The 15,517-nt window shown below is 35.2% G+C and overlaps 2 protein-coding genes across 2 annotated transcripts; both read right to left on the bottom strand.

The window, feature by feature from the left end:
• Window positions 1-202: 202 nt before the first annotated feature.
• Window positions 203-6,187, bottom strand: LOC144446047 (uncharacterized). Its single transcript, XM_078135729.1, has 10 exons — window positions 6,096-6,187; window positions 5,234-5,344; window positions 4,195-4,308; window positions 3,539-3,652; window positions 3,198-3,311; window positions 2,604-2,717; window positions 1,733-1,846; window positions 1,129-1,262; window positions 784-813; window positions 203-440 (listed from the first exon to the last, which is right to left on the bottom strand). Exons 1-10 carry the CDS (start codon window positions 6,127-6,129, stop codon window positions 285-287), a joined length of 1,035 nt encoding a protein of 344 aa, XP_077991855.1. The 5' UTR covers window positions 6,130-6,187; the 3' UTR covers window positions 203-284.
• A 1,117-nt stretch (window positions 6,188-7,304) lies between these two features.
• On the bottom strand, window positions 7,305-14,728 carry LOC144445841 (uncharacterized). Its single transcript, XM_078135483.1, has 10 exons — window positions 14,602-14,728; window positions 14,065-14,110; window positions 13,689-13,850; window positions 13,152-13,290; window positions 12,808-12,872; window positions 11,479-12,087; window positions 10,203-10,349; window positions 9,298-9,903; window positions 8,349-8,978; window positions 7,305-7,432 (listed from the first exon to the last, which is right to left on the bottom strand). Exons 1-10 carry the CDS (start codon window positions 14,671-14,673, stop codon window positions 7,305-7,307), a joined length of 2,604 nt encoding a protein of 867 aa, XP_077991609.1. The 5' UTR covers window positions 14,674-14,728.
• Between the last annotated feature and the right edge of the window lie 789 nt (window positions 14,729-15,517).

Below are 15,517 nucleotides of genomic sequence, written 5' to 3'. Positions count from 1 at the left end.
CAAACTATGGAACTCTTTACTAATTAACTGACATTCGTCCGAGGCCTCAAGCCTGGATTGTTCCAAAACGGAACTGATGACACGGTTGTTTAACAGAGAACATGATGTGATCTAACTATCCAGGGTAAAAGAACAAAGTTGCAAAGGACAGTGTTGTGGAATTAAACGCTTTATAAATCTATATTCATTTGCGCTTTGTCCTGATTTAAATGTGCTTCTATTCAAAATTGAAAAAATCCTAAACGTTAGCTAAATTCTATTTAAAGTCATTTTTTGAGGTAGCGTTAGTAATGATAAAAAAAAACGACCTGTCCAGTAGAACTTATTTCACTCGGTTCTTTCGTAATTGCGTTAAATGCTCCCGAGAGACCGTTGACGTCTTCGCCGGATCCCGCGGATGACGACATGGTATCCATGGCTACCACCAAAACCTCCCTGATCTGAAACAAAACCAGGTATAAATATCATTAGAGGTTGGGTTAGTTTAACTATATTAAACATAAAGTACTCAATTTCTTTTAAAATTGCGATTAAAAATAACACAAAACACATTAGCCACCGGGAAGAGCCCACTGAATTTGTTGTGCTGGATGTATTTTGTACACTGCTACTACACGGTTGTGTGCCTAGTGTGGTCTTGATGAACAGTATCTTAACAAACTTTAGTGATATTTTCCTATTCTTATCATAATTCCTTCGTGTATATGATTGTAAACCTTGAAACATCAACTAGACAAATACCTGCAAATACAGACTATCAAACATTACATGTCATTCACTTACCTCCATTCGGACCCCAGGGTCAGTTGCAGCCTGGTAAGATAAAATATACGAAACTTCTTACTCTTAGGAAACTAACATTAATTAAGTTAATCAATTCATTCAACATTAATCCTTACTGTATCACAGCTATGTTATATGAATATCGCATTTCAGGGTTCATAAACGTTAATCTTCTGGCTCTGTACAACCCATATAACAATGGTTATTTTAGACTCAGTCTCTGTACTTTGTATTTATCATCAATTACAGTTACACTTCAGTCTATGTCATGTTTAACGATGCATAAATGAAAATGTATTCCACATATTAATAATTCTTTCTTTCTTGACAACATAAATTACATACTTGGTATTCAGCCGTGTTACAGATGAAAGCTAAATCATGCACCAACGTAACGCCGTCAGATATATCTCCATTGATCAATATATTGCCGACGCCCACTGATAGATAATAATCTAATATGACAGAGGGATCGCCAACTGAAAGACACGTTAAAATAAACATTTATCTGACTTAGTAATATTTACCACACTTCTTTGAAGTACACGAAGACTTTAACAACACATATTTAAGAATAGTATGCAAAAAGAATGTCTTTGATTTTTTCGAGACCTCTTTCAAAACCCAATAGTGAAAATAAGATTTTAAAATGGATGATTATTTAATCTGTCAATTCATTTTTAACGTCTTAAAGTGTAGGTGTGCACGTGTGTGTGTGTGTGTGTGTGTGTGTTTGTGTCTGTCTGTCTGTCTGTCTGTATGTATGTCTGACTGTGTGTGTGTGTCTCTCTCTCTCTCTCTCTCTCTCTCTCTCTCTCTCTCTCTCTCTCTCTCTCTCTCTCTCTCTCTCTCTCTCTCTCTCTCTCTCTCTCTGTCTGACGTCTGTCTGCCTGCGTGTGTATGTGTATGTGTCAGTGTTTCTTCAAACGTAAACGTGATATTCATCTACCAGTTTCACAGAAGATGCCTTCATATCCAGGAATGCAATCACAGAAAAATGAATTGACACGGTCATAGCATGTACCACCATGTCGACACGGATTGCTAGCACACTCTGCGATATCTGAAATTTATGATAGATGACAACTGGATTAAATATGTTTCAACGGGCATGATGCAAATTATAATATGTAAAAGTTGATATAACATTAGATACATTTACCCATCTTATGAGTGATTCAGATTTAGTGGAATAAAAGTTTAGGTTTAACACAGAAGTACATGGAAAATCATTAATCTGCCGATACATATCACCTAAAGCACGATATTGTCTCTACCTGACTACCTTTACCATAAGCGAAGAAGTTAACACCATATAAGGGCCTAACTACAAACATGCCATTTTGTGAAAATGACCCAAAGCATATATATTTAAGATACTAGGCCTTTATGACCCTGATTTAAAGTTAAATAATGTTTTCAGCATTGCATTGTCTGTCTGCACCAAGACCAATTTTGGTGACATAAAATGTCATCTGGGCTTTTGAGAAATGTATTACTTTTAAAATTAAAATTAAATAACAAAAACAAATATCTTTTAAATACAATTCTCAATTATACTTTCTACTATCTTTCAGATTAGAGGTAGGCCTTTTCTGAGATCCGAAATCACACTTAAGACAAAATTAGAATTATTAGCTAACCGCTTAAATGGTACATATAATCTTAACCAACTTTTACAAATTCTTGGATGAGGAATGATTATATGTTTTTTTGCAAAACACAAACCTCATAATCATAAATGAATATTTCTAGTCATGATATTGTCACACAATGATAGGGTGTGTACAAATAGTAATATTCATAAATAAATAAATTACTTGTTTCACAGTAGGTCCCTGTAAATCCTAAAACACAGTCACAGCTGTACTCGTTGATGGCATCGTTGCAGGTAGCATTGTTAAGACAGGGTTCACTTTCACATTCATCGACGACTGTTAAGACAATTAGAGAGAGCAACCATGAAGATTTAACAGTCATCGACGACTGGACTATTATTCAATCCCAGGTCAGTGTTTCGATAATTCCCACCGTGTTATTCAGCCAATATTTTTCTCACATATAGTACGAAAAAAATATAACTTTTTTTCAAAATTACAGTGGCAGATTTCTTGTCTGTATATTCATAATACTGTAGTTCAACATAAGTAGATAAACAATCTGTAATACTATCTAAAATGGCAGTTTCATAGGCGCTCTATGAGCTCTGTGAAGGTGTTACACGGTCAAAGTCATCTAGCATAATCAGCGTCGTTTAAATCCATTTTTGTATGCTGATTGGGCCTTTAGAACAATTAGAAAGAACAATCACAAACATTGAAGGGGTTTGTGCTTCTAAGATATCTCTATCGCTACCACACATTTTGATCTGAGTACTCATTCTCATATAATAACGGTCCTATACTAATACTTACATATTTCACATTGGTCCCCACTAAATCCTGGTAGACAATGACAAATGAATTTGTTGATAGCATTTTCACATGTTGCATTATTTTGGCAGGGGTTACCTTCACATTCGTTGATGTCTGTGTAGTAGATAAGAATCGCAAGAGATGAGTTTAACTTTGTAACTTATGGTTTGTTCTTGTTTGCTGAATTTTCTATACACAGAAACGTTAGTTCATCGTGTATGGTGATTATTACTCATTGAATCTGAGGCTACTGGGTCAAGATTTATAAACAGTCCAACCTTAGAAATAAACAGTAAATACTATGTTCGTTGTCAAGCTTCAGACTTGCATGGATTACCTACCAGTTTCACAATTGAGACCTTGAAATCCAGGAACACAGTCACATACGTAGGAGTTGACATTGTCATTACAAGTGGCATTATTCTGACAGGGGTCACTTCCACACTCATTTATGTCTGAAATGATATTTTATTTCAATAACAAAATAAATAAAACAAAAAATTACCTTGTAAATGTGTCTAATTTATTCACTATGAACATGCATTATTCATCCTACGACTCATCACCTTCGAATACATTTGAAATGTAAATGTAACACGTTTCGATCTGTAACGTACCTACATCGTACTATACTGTGTCCCAAACTAAACGTCATATTCTAGAGGTGGTCTCTCAGTTATAAGTTATATCATAACATTTACAAAACCAGTATAAAATATCAGTGGCTCAATATATTACATATGATGATTATAAACGCTTAATAAAGTATCATCCAGAAATATGTGTATTGTAATAAAATGTGAAACACTTTCATAAAAAATACATTACAATATGAAAATGAGTCGAAAGTGATAAATTGGCAATTAATGATGAAACCATGTGTTCAAAATTACCCCGATAATGAGGTATTTAGTGACAGATTCTACGGGTGTATCATAAATCAAAAACTAGTTTCCACAACACTTAAGATGATTTTTCTAGTACTATATGCACTGACCAATAAGACAAAGTGTTCCAGTGTATCCTGCATGACATGTACAGCTGAATTCATTCACCACATCTTGTTGGCATGTACCGTTACCACATGGATTACTGCTACACTCATTTACATCTGAAATGTCGATGAAATATAAACAGTACTGTGAATATATAATACTGTAAAAAGTTTGAATATATCACTCAGTTTTATCTAAAAGAAATAATCCACAAAGCCTAGTAGGGGAAAATAAGAATGGAATTAGGGGCTTAGATGCTGGGGTTCTGGTGTCTAGCGATGGTTCTCCAGACAAAGGGCCAAGACATTTTAGGAGGCAAACCCACCATTTTCTTTTTCATACATAATTATGAGTTGAAGCTGTACTTGCAGAAATATATCCAGGTGTTAAAACAAATTTTGTAAATGATCATTGAATGACTGAAGCCTTTGACGAGAACAAGAAAACACAAGTGGCTATATAGAATCCCGGTTGTTTAATTCATTTCAAATTTGACTAGACTGTTATAACATAGGGTCATGTCAAAGTTCAAGGTAGGACCTTTGACCCTTGTCGTCTCCACAGTGTATAATTTGCATTCGTGATATCATCTTTCATAGTAATGACACCATATATATCACTGCATTAAAGTTGATGAGATAGTACACGACATTGATTCAAATTATACTTTTCATATCCTATATATCCAAATGAATACAGATATTATACTATGCACAAGCCAAGATACTGTCTTCGAAATAGAAACCATGGATTATATACCCCTGGTCGTTCTACGTCACGACAATCCGTGTCTACGTCAATTGTTCTGCGATGCCCCAAATTTGAATATTATTGTTCTCCATTTTTCGTGACTTATGCTTGAGGAAGTATAATTATATTATTCCCAATATCTTTCTTCATTCAACCGGAAAAATCACGATACTTATTTTAAAGGGTTTGTCACTACTCGTCTAAGGACTCGTAGTGATAAGGCCACTTCAGTCACTCGTATTTTCCTTGGCTGAACGAAGAAATATATTGTGAATAATAGCAAATAATTACCTGTATCGCATAGTATTCCCTCGTAGCCTGGAGTACACGTACAATTATAACCATTGACCTGGTCTTCACATACGCCGTTAATACACGGAGAACTTGCACATTCATTAATATCTGAGATACAGACACAAGCAATGCAGTTTATAAGGAAAACACGTGGAGACAATAAAAGCAACAATTTAAAGAAATATGTTATATGCAGTCATACTCAATACTGACATTGTCATATCAGTGCAAAGTTTTAATATTTATAATTGAATTATTACTCTACCGGTCGTTTAAGATATAACGTCAATTATAATTCATTAAAATTTACAAGGTATTTTTTGACAATCGAATCACATTCTGTGTATATCAAACGCTCGAACTACGGGTTGTAAATGTGGTTTTAATTAATGTATGATAAAATCTCAAATCACGTTATATAAAGCTGTCGTAAATATCGGAAAACCTTTCATAAAATCTTATTTATATTCTACATACGAATACTTACAGGGGAACAAGCTGAGTTCATATGTTTTTGGATGTGATATTTGCTGGATATTAAAAGTATGCTTTGACTTATTGAAGCATACTTAATCACTTGCAATTGACTAAACTCAAACTTGGGATTTAACGTACGTATAAACGATCCGATGACGTAATATAGTATACGTACTAATAAAAGTTAAAGAAATCTCTACTACTCAGTCGACTATTCAAACAATACCCGAAAACAAATTATAATGTTAAAAAAAAGCATACATCAACATTAACATTAACATTATATTAGAATTACAAGTTTTATGTAAATATCTTCACTTGAGTGAAACGTTTATATGCCGCTTTAATATCAAGATGTAGATATATGATATGATATACTTACTATTGCCACATCTTTGTCCTGAAAATCCCGCCATGCACTCGCATTTATACGCTGCTATTTTGTCGACACATGTACCATTATTATAGCATGGTTCTTTTGCACAGTCATCGATGTCTGGAGGAAAAGATGGCGTGTTCAAGGGGTTCTCATTATAAAGACATGTGGGTTATCCTAAACATTCTAGTATCATGAGGTTTACTTTGAAAGAGAAGAAATCTCTTCTTGACGTTTGTCCTTTATATCCATGCAATATATTCACACAATAACCAATCCTGGCAATGTATTTAATTGTTACCTTGGTATTCATCTTATACTACCAGAAAAACTTCAAAATATATATATATACATAAAATAAAAGAAGACGAGTATGATATTACATTATGGATTTACGCTACAGACCGTTTCACCAGAAGGATCTTCAGGCGTACGTAATATTGCAGTCGTTGACTTTACATGCTGCTTTATGTCTCAGACTATTGACGTGGTCTGAGTTTACGTACAGTACTTAGGTATGTTCATTGATGACTGTGTGTACACAAACTTGTATGTAAACAAAGGTTACGTATTATTAAGTATTTACTGCATTTACTAATTAGCTCAGATCTGTTATTCAAGGTGGTTGATTTATCGGCGTTTATGATAAAATATCTTTCCCAGAGACATAGTTGACATCGTTTGGTAACATTTGAGTATGAGGAAGCCTTCTTGAGAACTGACCAGTGCATATCGTAATTGGTTTTGCTGTCTTTTAGGTGCCAAATGTATTTACTGAGCGCAGTGTCTTTCTTCCTGTGATCAAGTTTAAATGAAGACTTATGGTTCTTCCTTTTGAATTCTGTGTCACTATGCATGATTTGCGATCTTGGTTAGTGGTGACTGTTGCTTTGTAAACAATGCCTTTTAAGAGGCATTTTCCTGCGAGGGGGCATTCCTTTGGTTATCATGAGTATGAGGTGTCTTCTGTTACATCTTCAGTAAACTTCTGCTAAAAGGTTAACAGGTCTAGTTTGTCTTTCTTACTTTCTCCAAATCTTTAAGACACTGTACTTTCACCCAAGACAGTTATGAATACTTTAATTCTATTCATCTGCGTCATTATAGTTGTGGCTACTATTTTATTTGTTCACTGAATGAAAATCATTCTATACCGCATCTGGTAATAAATGGTACACATTTCAGCTGAACAGGAGTGAACTAAATCTAAATCATTCACTTACTGATTTCACAATGAATGCCAGTCCAACCCTTTTGGCAAGTGCAGTAGTATGCTTCCCACCATGCCTTGCAAACTCCTCCATTCTGACATGGGTTACTTGTACAGGAATGCAGCATATTTTCTATCAAAAAAGAAAGCAAAGTTCTTATCAGCAGCAGTTGGGCACACCGAAAAAAGTATTGTTTAACCTTTTAAATCTAAAACGTACTAGTTAATTATCCATTATGAATTTTCAAATTCAATTAGCCTTCAATGGTTCTTTTCACTCTCAGACAAAACACACAGTTGTCTTAACTTTATGGGATACAAAGATTACAAATGAAACAATTAACTGTTCATTGAGCATTTAATTTTAATTCTCATTCTCACACATATATTTTATAAAGGGGGAATTATCGCGACCTAATTTAAATAAAAGCGATCTAGCCATTTTACTATTGAATGTATATGTAAACGATTCAGTACATCAAGCTTAAGTTTCTTTAAGGTTTTGATTGCACAAACAAAGTCAGCGGGACAGACAGACAGACAGACAGACAGACAGACAGACAGACAGACAGACAGACAGACAGACAGACAGACAGACAGACAGACAAACATGTAACTGTAGAGAGCAATATAGGCTGAGGTAAAAAGACAGACAGACAGACAGGCAGGCAGGCAGGCAGGAAGACAGACAGACAGACAGACAGACAGACAGACAGACAGACAGACCGACAGAGACAGACAGACAGACAGACAGACAGACAGACAGACAGACAGACAGACAGACAGACAGACAGACAGACAGACAGACTGTTATCCCCACACCTCCCCTTAGAGTTCGGGAATATTACTTCACTCGTCATCGCATTGCCCAAATATTCTGAACTCGAAGTGATATACTAATTAATCTTGCTGTACTGTAGATGAATCTTAGATCTTTGTAATGCAATTGATTGGCAGAAAGAAAAAAAAGTCATAATCTATTACTCAATCAGAGAAGTTGGTGAACAGTCTCTCTAATTTCAAGAACCAACAAGACAAATATTACTTACCACATCTATCGGCTGGTGTGACGTCAATGCCGTAACCATAGAAGCCACTAGCTTCATGACTTTGGAAGTAATCTCCCATTTCAGACCCATCGCAGTTGATACCATGCTTTATTGCTCTGTTACCTTGGAAATTATTCCAAAAATGTGTTCCCGAAATTTGCCCATTGAAGAAACGACTGAATTCACCGTTAAAGGTGTATTCTTTTCCAAGAATTATTTTTCCACCAGCAGGAATGGTATATCCAGCCATTTTCTTCGTGTTTCTCTTCTGGGTTCCTTTGTCATATGCTATTAAAGTTCCATTGATCGATTCCCAAGACACGCAGATATGATGCCAATCTTTGTCATACAGGTTACCTATCGTCAATCCCGTTTTGCTGCCATTTATGAATAAGTTGGTAATGCCGTTGCTACCAGATTGTACTGTCAAACATAATCCTTTTGTGTTGTTAACGCTGACATCAGGGTAACAAAACAAACCTGATGGCCCGGACGTAAGAAAACGAACCCATTGGCATATTGTCATGTTGCCCAATTCTGGAACTTCCATATCAATAGAAACATACGATGAATCCGTTCCGTCGAAATTAAAGACCAGTTCATCTAATCCTGACGAACAAGATGGTTGACCTGATACAAAGGAGAAGAAAAAACTAATCACTTATGATAGACCCAGGAACTAGGTCCGTATTGGACATGATTTCTTTTATTCCTTTATACTGTTTGAAATTTAATTATAATATACATTTCACTTCATATCATTATCTATCTATCTATCTATCTATCTATCTATCTATCTATCTATCTATCTATCTATCTATCTATCTATCTATCTATCTATCTATCTATCTATCATGTAAGCCAGTTATAATTAAATGGAAAGATATCGACGTATAATATCTTACTAACATTTCTACATCTAATCGTCAAATGAAATAGATGTTCCTACCACATATATCTTCTCTGCGTAAAGCAACATCGTTGACAGAGTACAATGTCAATGGAAGGGCACATATAACCCCAGCAGCAGCTGTGCCACCACACCGTCCAGCTAGATTTGTAATTTCCTCGATTTCAATAACTCTGTTCCACATCACAAAATCAGCAATTTCACCAATACAGACATTTACTGAATCTGGGTCAGGTTTCAGACCAATATGAACAACGCCCCCACCTCCTAATGTAGTGCCACTCTCTATTCCAGTTTTACTCTTGATCTCATTTCCGTCTTTGAAAATATGACAGTCGCCACCACCGTTAGTCCAAGTAACGCAAAGGTGTGTCCATACACCATTGTTTATGGTTCCAATATTTTCGATATTGGAAGTTCGAACGAGAAAATTCAGACCTGTGTAATCTTTCAGCTCGAATTCTTTCTCATCTTGCTCATTGACATAAGAAAAAACATCACCATGATTAACAGCAGCTGGCTTCACCCATACACATGTTGTAAACGAATGTAGGGGTGGTATTTCTCCGCGGATTTTGACATACGAAGTCATCTTTCCCGTGAATTCGAACTTTACTCCATCGAAAGGTGAACGCATGGCAATACCTATAAAATGGAAATTGTACAATATCTGACTATTGTATCATCAGGAGGTTCAGTATCAATCTTAGTATTTATTATGACGTCAGATACTTAATAGTAATATCTAAAGCTACGTTTCCAATTGTTATAACAGTAATGTAATGATCATAACATGCAGAAATAAAATTGTTTTTTTTATGGCAGTTTTTCGATATTAATGCTTGTGGAGTCATGGTGTCGACCAAGAATTCAAATACTTTTTATTTCTGTTACGTGCTCAGGGAGTAAATCCTATAATTTCGAATAACGGAAATTCAGCTTACCTGTACACGTGGGTTCAGGGGTTGTTGATACGGTCATTTCACAATGTTCGCCACCGTAGCCATATTGACAGCAACACTCGTAACCATCAGATGTTACTGTACAATTACCGCCATTTAAACAAGGATTGTTAGAACATAGTTTGTACCCTGCAATTACAAATATATCACCATGGTAGCAAAGATATAAAAGCAACCATTAAACTGTTATATTGGGGCTTTATATTTTAACTGCAAATTTATCGTTCTGTAACTTGAATCGAATAATTAGCACATTCTCACAATTAATGAGGTCGACTACCGTATTTACAGTGATCTTTTTATCACATTGTTATAATCTGATTACATATACAACCCGTTTCATGCCATCGTTATGGATCTGTCTGATACAACCTTTTCTTACTACATTTTGTCGAAATGAATTCAATGATATAACCTGTTTAGACGTACTGCAACTAGGTATCGATGCTGTGATGTCTGTATATGATGTCTACAAAGACAATAAATACAGATATGAAATACAGAATTTGACATCAAATACAGAATGTCTACAGGTTATCTTTGTCTACAGAGTGGCACGTTAGTTTATGTCATTCAGACAAAATGTCGTAAAAAAAACTTTATTTCAATTTTGCTATCTTAAAGTGTAGCATGTGCAGTTTCTAAACGAGTTCAGTGTGGTTGTATCAAACATAGTCCATGAACACTAGCATGAAAGGGGCAGTATATGATATGTTTAGGTTCACACTTCTGACAGTACTAAAATATCAAAGCCTGGTCAACTCTTGGCCAACTTTAAGTAAGTTAGCAATACACTATACTGAAGGTGAGGGTGATAAATTCTTGACGAGATCAGACATTATAGACGTAACAAATGATAGATCTGTTTTTAGTTGCTAGTGGACGGGATCTACCACTCGTGGACATATGACTTTGTCAGAGAAATGTTTGTATCAATGATATTTCATGTAATTATCATTAGTAACGGAATTATGAGATCGTGAATGGTGGGGTGAGTTAACCAACTTAAGATAGAACGACTGAATGAACGAACGAACGAACGAGCGAATGAATGAATGAATGAATGGATGGATGGATGGATGAATGAATGAATGAATGAAAGGATAGATGAATCAAAGAACAAGTGAAACAACGCAGAAACGAAAAACTGAATTAATTAATTAATTAATTAATTAATTAATTAATATAGAATGAATGAACGAATGAATGATCGAATAGAAAGCACTAAATCTTTACCTAAAAACAAACTAGTACTTACATGCCAAGTCCGATTGTTCAATACCAACGTCTGCTACTACACTGAACGAACCGATCACCCAAACAACAATATTTCCTATATGGTTACCATGGTACTCGGTTGTCATGGCAGTGATCTCCACTTCGGTGAGTACCTTATCCCAGACATTGAAGTATGTTATCTCCCCAATAAAGGCTTTTTCAGTACTGAAGCCTGTATTATAACCATCCTGGAACTGACCGAGATAAAATAGTCCACCACCTGGTATCGTATGGTTTGTTTTTAAACCTGTTGCTACGCTAGGGAGATCGCTATCTTTGGAGAGACGAGTGCCTCCATCAGCATTAGACCATGTAGCGACAAAAAAGTGCCATTCGCCGTCATTTAGATTGATGCCAGCCTGTGAAGTCCACCATTCGTCGATAAATAACTGGAGATCCGTGTAATCGCACAAAGCAAATGTACGCCCCGTTACGGAATATCCATCGATGGCATATGAAAAGACACAGCCGGGGTTATTGACATTTGTTTTCATCCAAAATGCGACCGTGACGTCAGTGATGTCTGGAATGTCTGGTTTAACAGTGACTCTGGAAGTATCCTTCAGTATAAACTTCATATTCCAGGAAGCTGAAGTAGACAAAATATCGGAAAATGTTTTTTTTTTTGTTCTTTTAAAATCATTTTGTCAAGGGCTATTCTGACTGGCAAACCAAATTGATAAGGCATAATCGAGTGCAATTTATCGTTTTCAGAAGTCTTATTAATAGTCATATAATATCATATTTTGATCAGTGAATAATCTTAAGAGATTATGAAACATTTTTTTCAAAATTTCTATCCGAAAGAGGTATAGAAGAAATCGGCCCGAAGGAATGTTTTCGACCTTTTCGATAGAGTGATGTCATTTCTTCCGTTTTGAGTGCAGTTTCGACCTCTTAGGTCGTGAACGAAATATTCAACGTATATTCTAAGCGTTTGTGTTAGTCGCAGCGTAGGTAAATGTAGAGATACATATTGACTCAGGTAAATTCTAATCTCAACTTTTGTAATATCCTCTTGATTTATCTTGTAAGCCAAGTTAGGGCAAATGTTAACAAAGATGTCTACTGTAACAATATCCTTCGGAGAAATATCTACATGCATTTTCATTTAAATATTGAAACGATATCTGGGGTTTATTTTCTTAAATACAGTAAACCCCCCCCCCCCATCTCCAACGCCCACCTCCTCCCCATATCATTTTGATAACATGATATCAAAATTAAAATAACCACAACACCATAAAGCAGTTGATCTTTGCATGCTTCATCACTTGCTACGTCTCTTTGCTATCACCAGAATACTTACCAAACTGACAAATGAAAGGGTGCTTTTCGTCACAGTTAACGTCACTCCAGCTATATGCAGACGACCTTTAGAAAAAGAAGATGAATGCCTCGTGGAAAAACATTTTTCTTTTCATGTTTTTGTAACTAAAGATTTTTTTTTTAATCTTTACGGTTTTTCTTTTGTTCTTGTCTGTGTTTGATATACCTTAATTATCTTACATGTTCATGTTAGCTTAGTACAGTTACTTTAATTTGCCTTTTCTTGTTTAAATGTGTGTGTTTGTGATTGTGTACATGCGTAGAGGAGAGCATCCCAGTCTTCACCTTTTGAAAAATTATTGAAAACTTTCACCTTATACTCACAGCAATAGTGCACAGTTGTTATTTGAGGATGTATCGTCTGGTTCACCATTGTTCCAGTTTGTATAATTAAGTAAAACTCCACCTGAATCCCGCCACAAACCTTCCTCAGTTGCATCACTTGCGTCAAACCAGAAATTCCCTATCAATATAGCAAAGTTTATTGAATACATTTAACAAGCGCTAATACCGATCATTATGAGAGTGGTTTCTTCAAAATTCACATTCACATTCATATTCACATCCACATTCACATTCACATTTACAAGAAGTCTAATAGGAATACTCAAGTCGCCAACAAGACTAGTAGAGCCACATATAAATATATTGAAGCAAAGTCATGATAACGTTTGCAAACACGGAAGTAAAAACACCCAAGACATTAGGAGGTAAAAACATCCAAGACAATGGGAGGTAAAAAACACCCAAGACAATAGAAGGCAAACACACCCAAGAGAATAGGAGGTAAAAGCTAAAGTCTGACATTTACTGTAATATCTAAACAATAGTAAACTGATGATAGTCTCAGAATCAACTCACTATCTTGAACATTACTCTGAATATGTTCTGCTACATTGCTTTGGATTTCTTGGTCGCTTATCTTGGTTAGAACCCCTCCATGAGAAATGCACAAATCTTTTGCTTCACTCCATGTCACATCCTGGTTGTACATTTGATAGTTTAGACGGCCACTGGAAACAACTACAAACACAGATGATATTTCAATAAAATGCAAATATATGCAAAGCGAGTATCTGAATATTCAAATATGGCTTAAAAGTAAGTTTAACAGAACAATATAATGATGACTTATAGGTCCCTTTGTCAATTAGCAGATAATCTTCATATGAAAATAATTGTGAATAGAAAAACCATAATGATAAGTTGTTCAGCAAATGTGAACACGGATAAATACCTGTTTCTCGTTTTGCCACGTGATGTAATTCTTCATTGTTGAAAACCTTCATAGAAGAAATGGAATATAATGGCATTGTGTTTGAAATCGTATGACTTTGAAAAGTTCTACAACTCCTGAAATTCTAATGGAGCATTTAGTCCAATAATAACAATAAATAATATTGATACAATATCATAACCAGTGTTCAATGACAAATATTTCAGAAAGTTAAAATCCCACATAATCGAGAACAGTTTTGCACTCGCAAATAAAAATAACACATCCGACGTAATAACAGGTGAAAATGTCATTGATACACAGTGAAAATATTGCATCCATCTACCGTAAATTTGTACCTTAAATACTTTATCTTAAATTCTTATGAATTAGTTACATTCCAGTGTATTGTATATAGAAATGATCAGTACAAGTGGAAGAAAAATGTTCTTAAATATAAACTCTCACACAATTAGACAAGAATGAAACGTAGTAGAAGAATAGTATTATAAACGTTAACTACAACGATCATATCATTCTATTTACGGAAAGACTTACCTTGTCAAAGTTTGGTGAATCGCATACAACGGAAGTTACAGCAAAAAGTACATAACTCAATTCAAGCAACATACTGACGATGACATTAGACCAACACCAACATTTCTTCTATAAGTGACTATACGTGTGTCACGAGAGCTGAGGCTAGCAATTTGCAAATGGTCGTTTGCATAGAATTAATGTTACCATAACTCCTTCAGAGGCTCACACCGGGTGGCATCTGTGCTACAGCAGTAACGGTACACAGCTGTTGCTGATGTAATTACAAATGACGTCGTTGCGTTGCTCTGTAAAACAATTAACAGACGGTTCTGTATAATCCAGTTTCCGCTCCGAAATATGTATTCACCCAAATTGCATTTTAATGGAGTGTTTATACTACAGATATGATAATATGATGAATACAACTTCACATTTCTTCAGATGAATATTCATGTGTGTATTAAAATAAACCATGGTATTGAATTGAACTTTTGTTACAAACACAAACTTGAAAATTTTACCTGAAATTTTCGTCTGCACAATTCAGCCTTTGTCAAGTTTTGTATGGAACAAAAATTCGATTCAATACTACAACTTTATATGAGACATGAATTGAAAAGGGAAAATATATTTTAGAATATGCATTATCATTATTTACACTGTATCATGTCAGTGTACGGGTATGGAGCCTTACACTTTCCAAACTACATTATGCACACACAAAAACACGCTGGGGTTCTAACAGAGAAAGTTTAATTAGCTCACAGAATTCAGTACTAGACACGTGTACCACTGGTTTTTGTCTTACATTGTTATCTGAAAGTACACACGCTAGCCTGATCTTTGTACAAACTCGAATACGTGCACATCGTGATCTCCGATCTCTGTACATACTCGAATACTTGAATCATAATATCTGATCTTTGTACAAACT

The sequence above is a fragment of the Glandiceps talaboti genome, chromosome 14 (assembly GCF_964340395.1).
Source record: "Glandiceps talaboti chromosome 14, keGlaTala1.1, whole genome shotgun sequence".
Lineage (NCBI taxonomy): Eukaryota > Metazoa > Hemichordata > Enteropneusta > Spengelidae > Glandiceps > Glandiceps talaboti.
Note: the sequence above shows the minus strand (reverse complement) of the source record. Positions and strands in the feature narration are given on the sequence as shown.

What these genes read in the sequence shown, in the direction of transcription:
- LOC144446047 (XM_078135729.1), bottom strand. Translation starts at nt 6,129, where the DNA reads ATGGCGGGATTTTCAGGACAAAGATGTGGCAATA. An exon ending in TGGGGACCAATGTGAAATAT is followed by an intron (nt 2,718 to 3,197) that starts GTAAGTATTAGT and finishes TTGTCTTAACAG; the next exon opens with TCGTCGATGAATGTGAAAGT. An exon ending in ACCCTGGGGTCCGAATGGAG is followed by an intron (nt 441 to 783) that starts GTAAGTGAATGA and finishes GTTTTGTTTCAG; the next exon opens with ATCAGGGAGGTTTTGGTGGT.
- LOC144445841 (XM_078135483.1), bottom strand. Translation starts at nt 14,673, where the DNA reads ATGTTGCTTGAATTGAGTTATGTACTTTTTGCTGTAACTTCCGTTGTA. An exon ending in ATTCACCAAACTTTGACAAG is followed by an intron (nt 14,111 to 14,601) that starts GTAAGTCTTTCC and finishes TCTTCTATGAAG; the next exon opens with GTTTTCAACAATGAAGAATT. An exon ending in CACACCAGCCGATAGATGTG is followed by an intron (nt 7,433 to 8,348) that starts GTAAGTAATATT and finishes CTTTTTTGATAG; the next exon opens with AAAATATGCTGCATTCCTGT.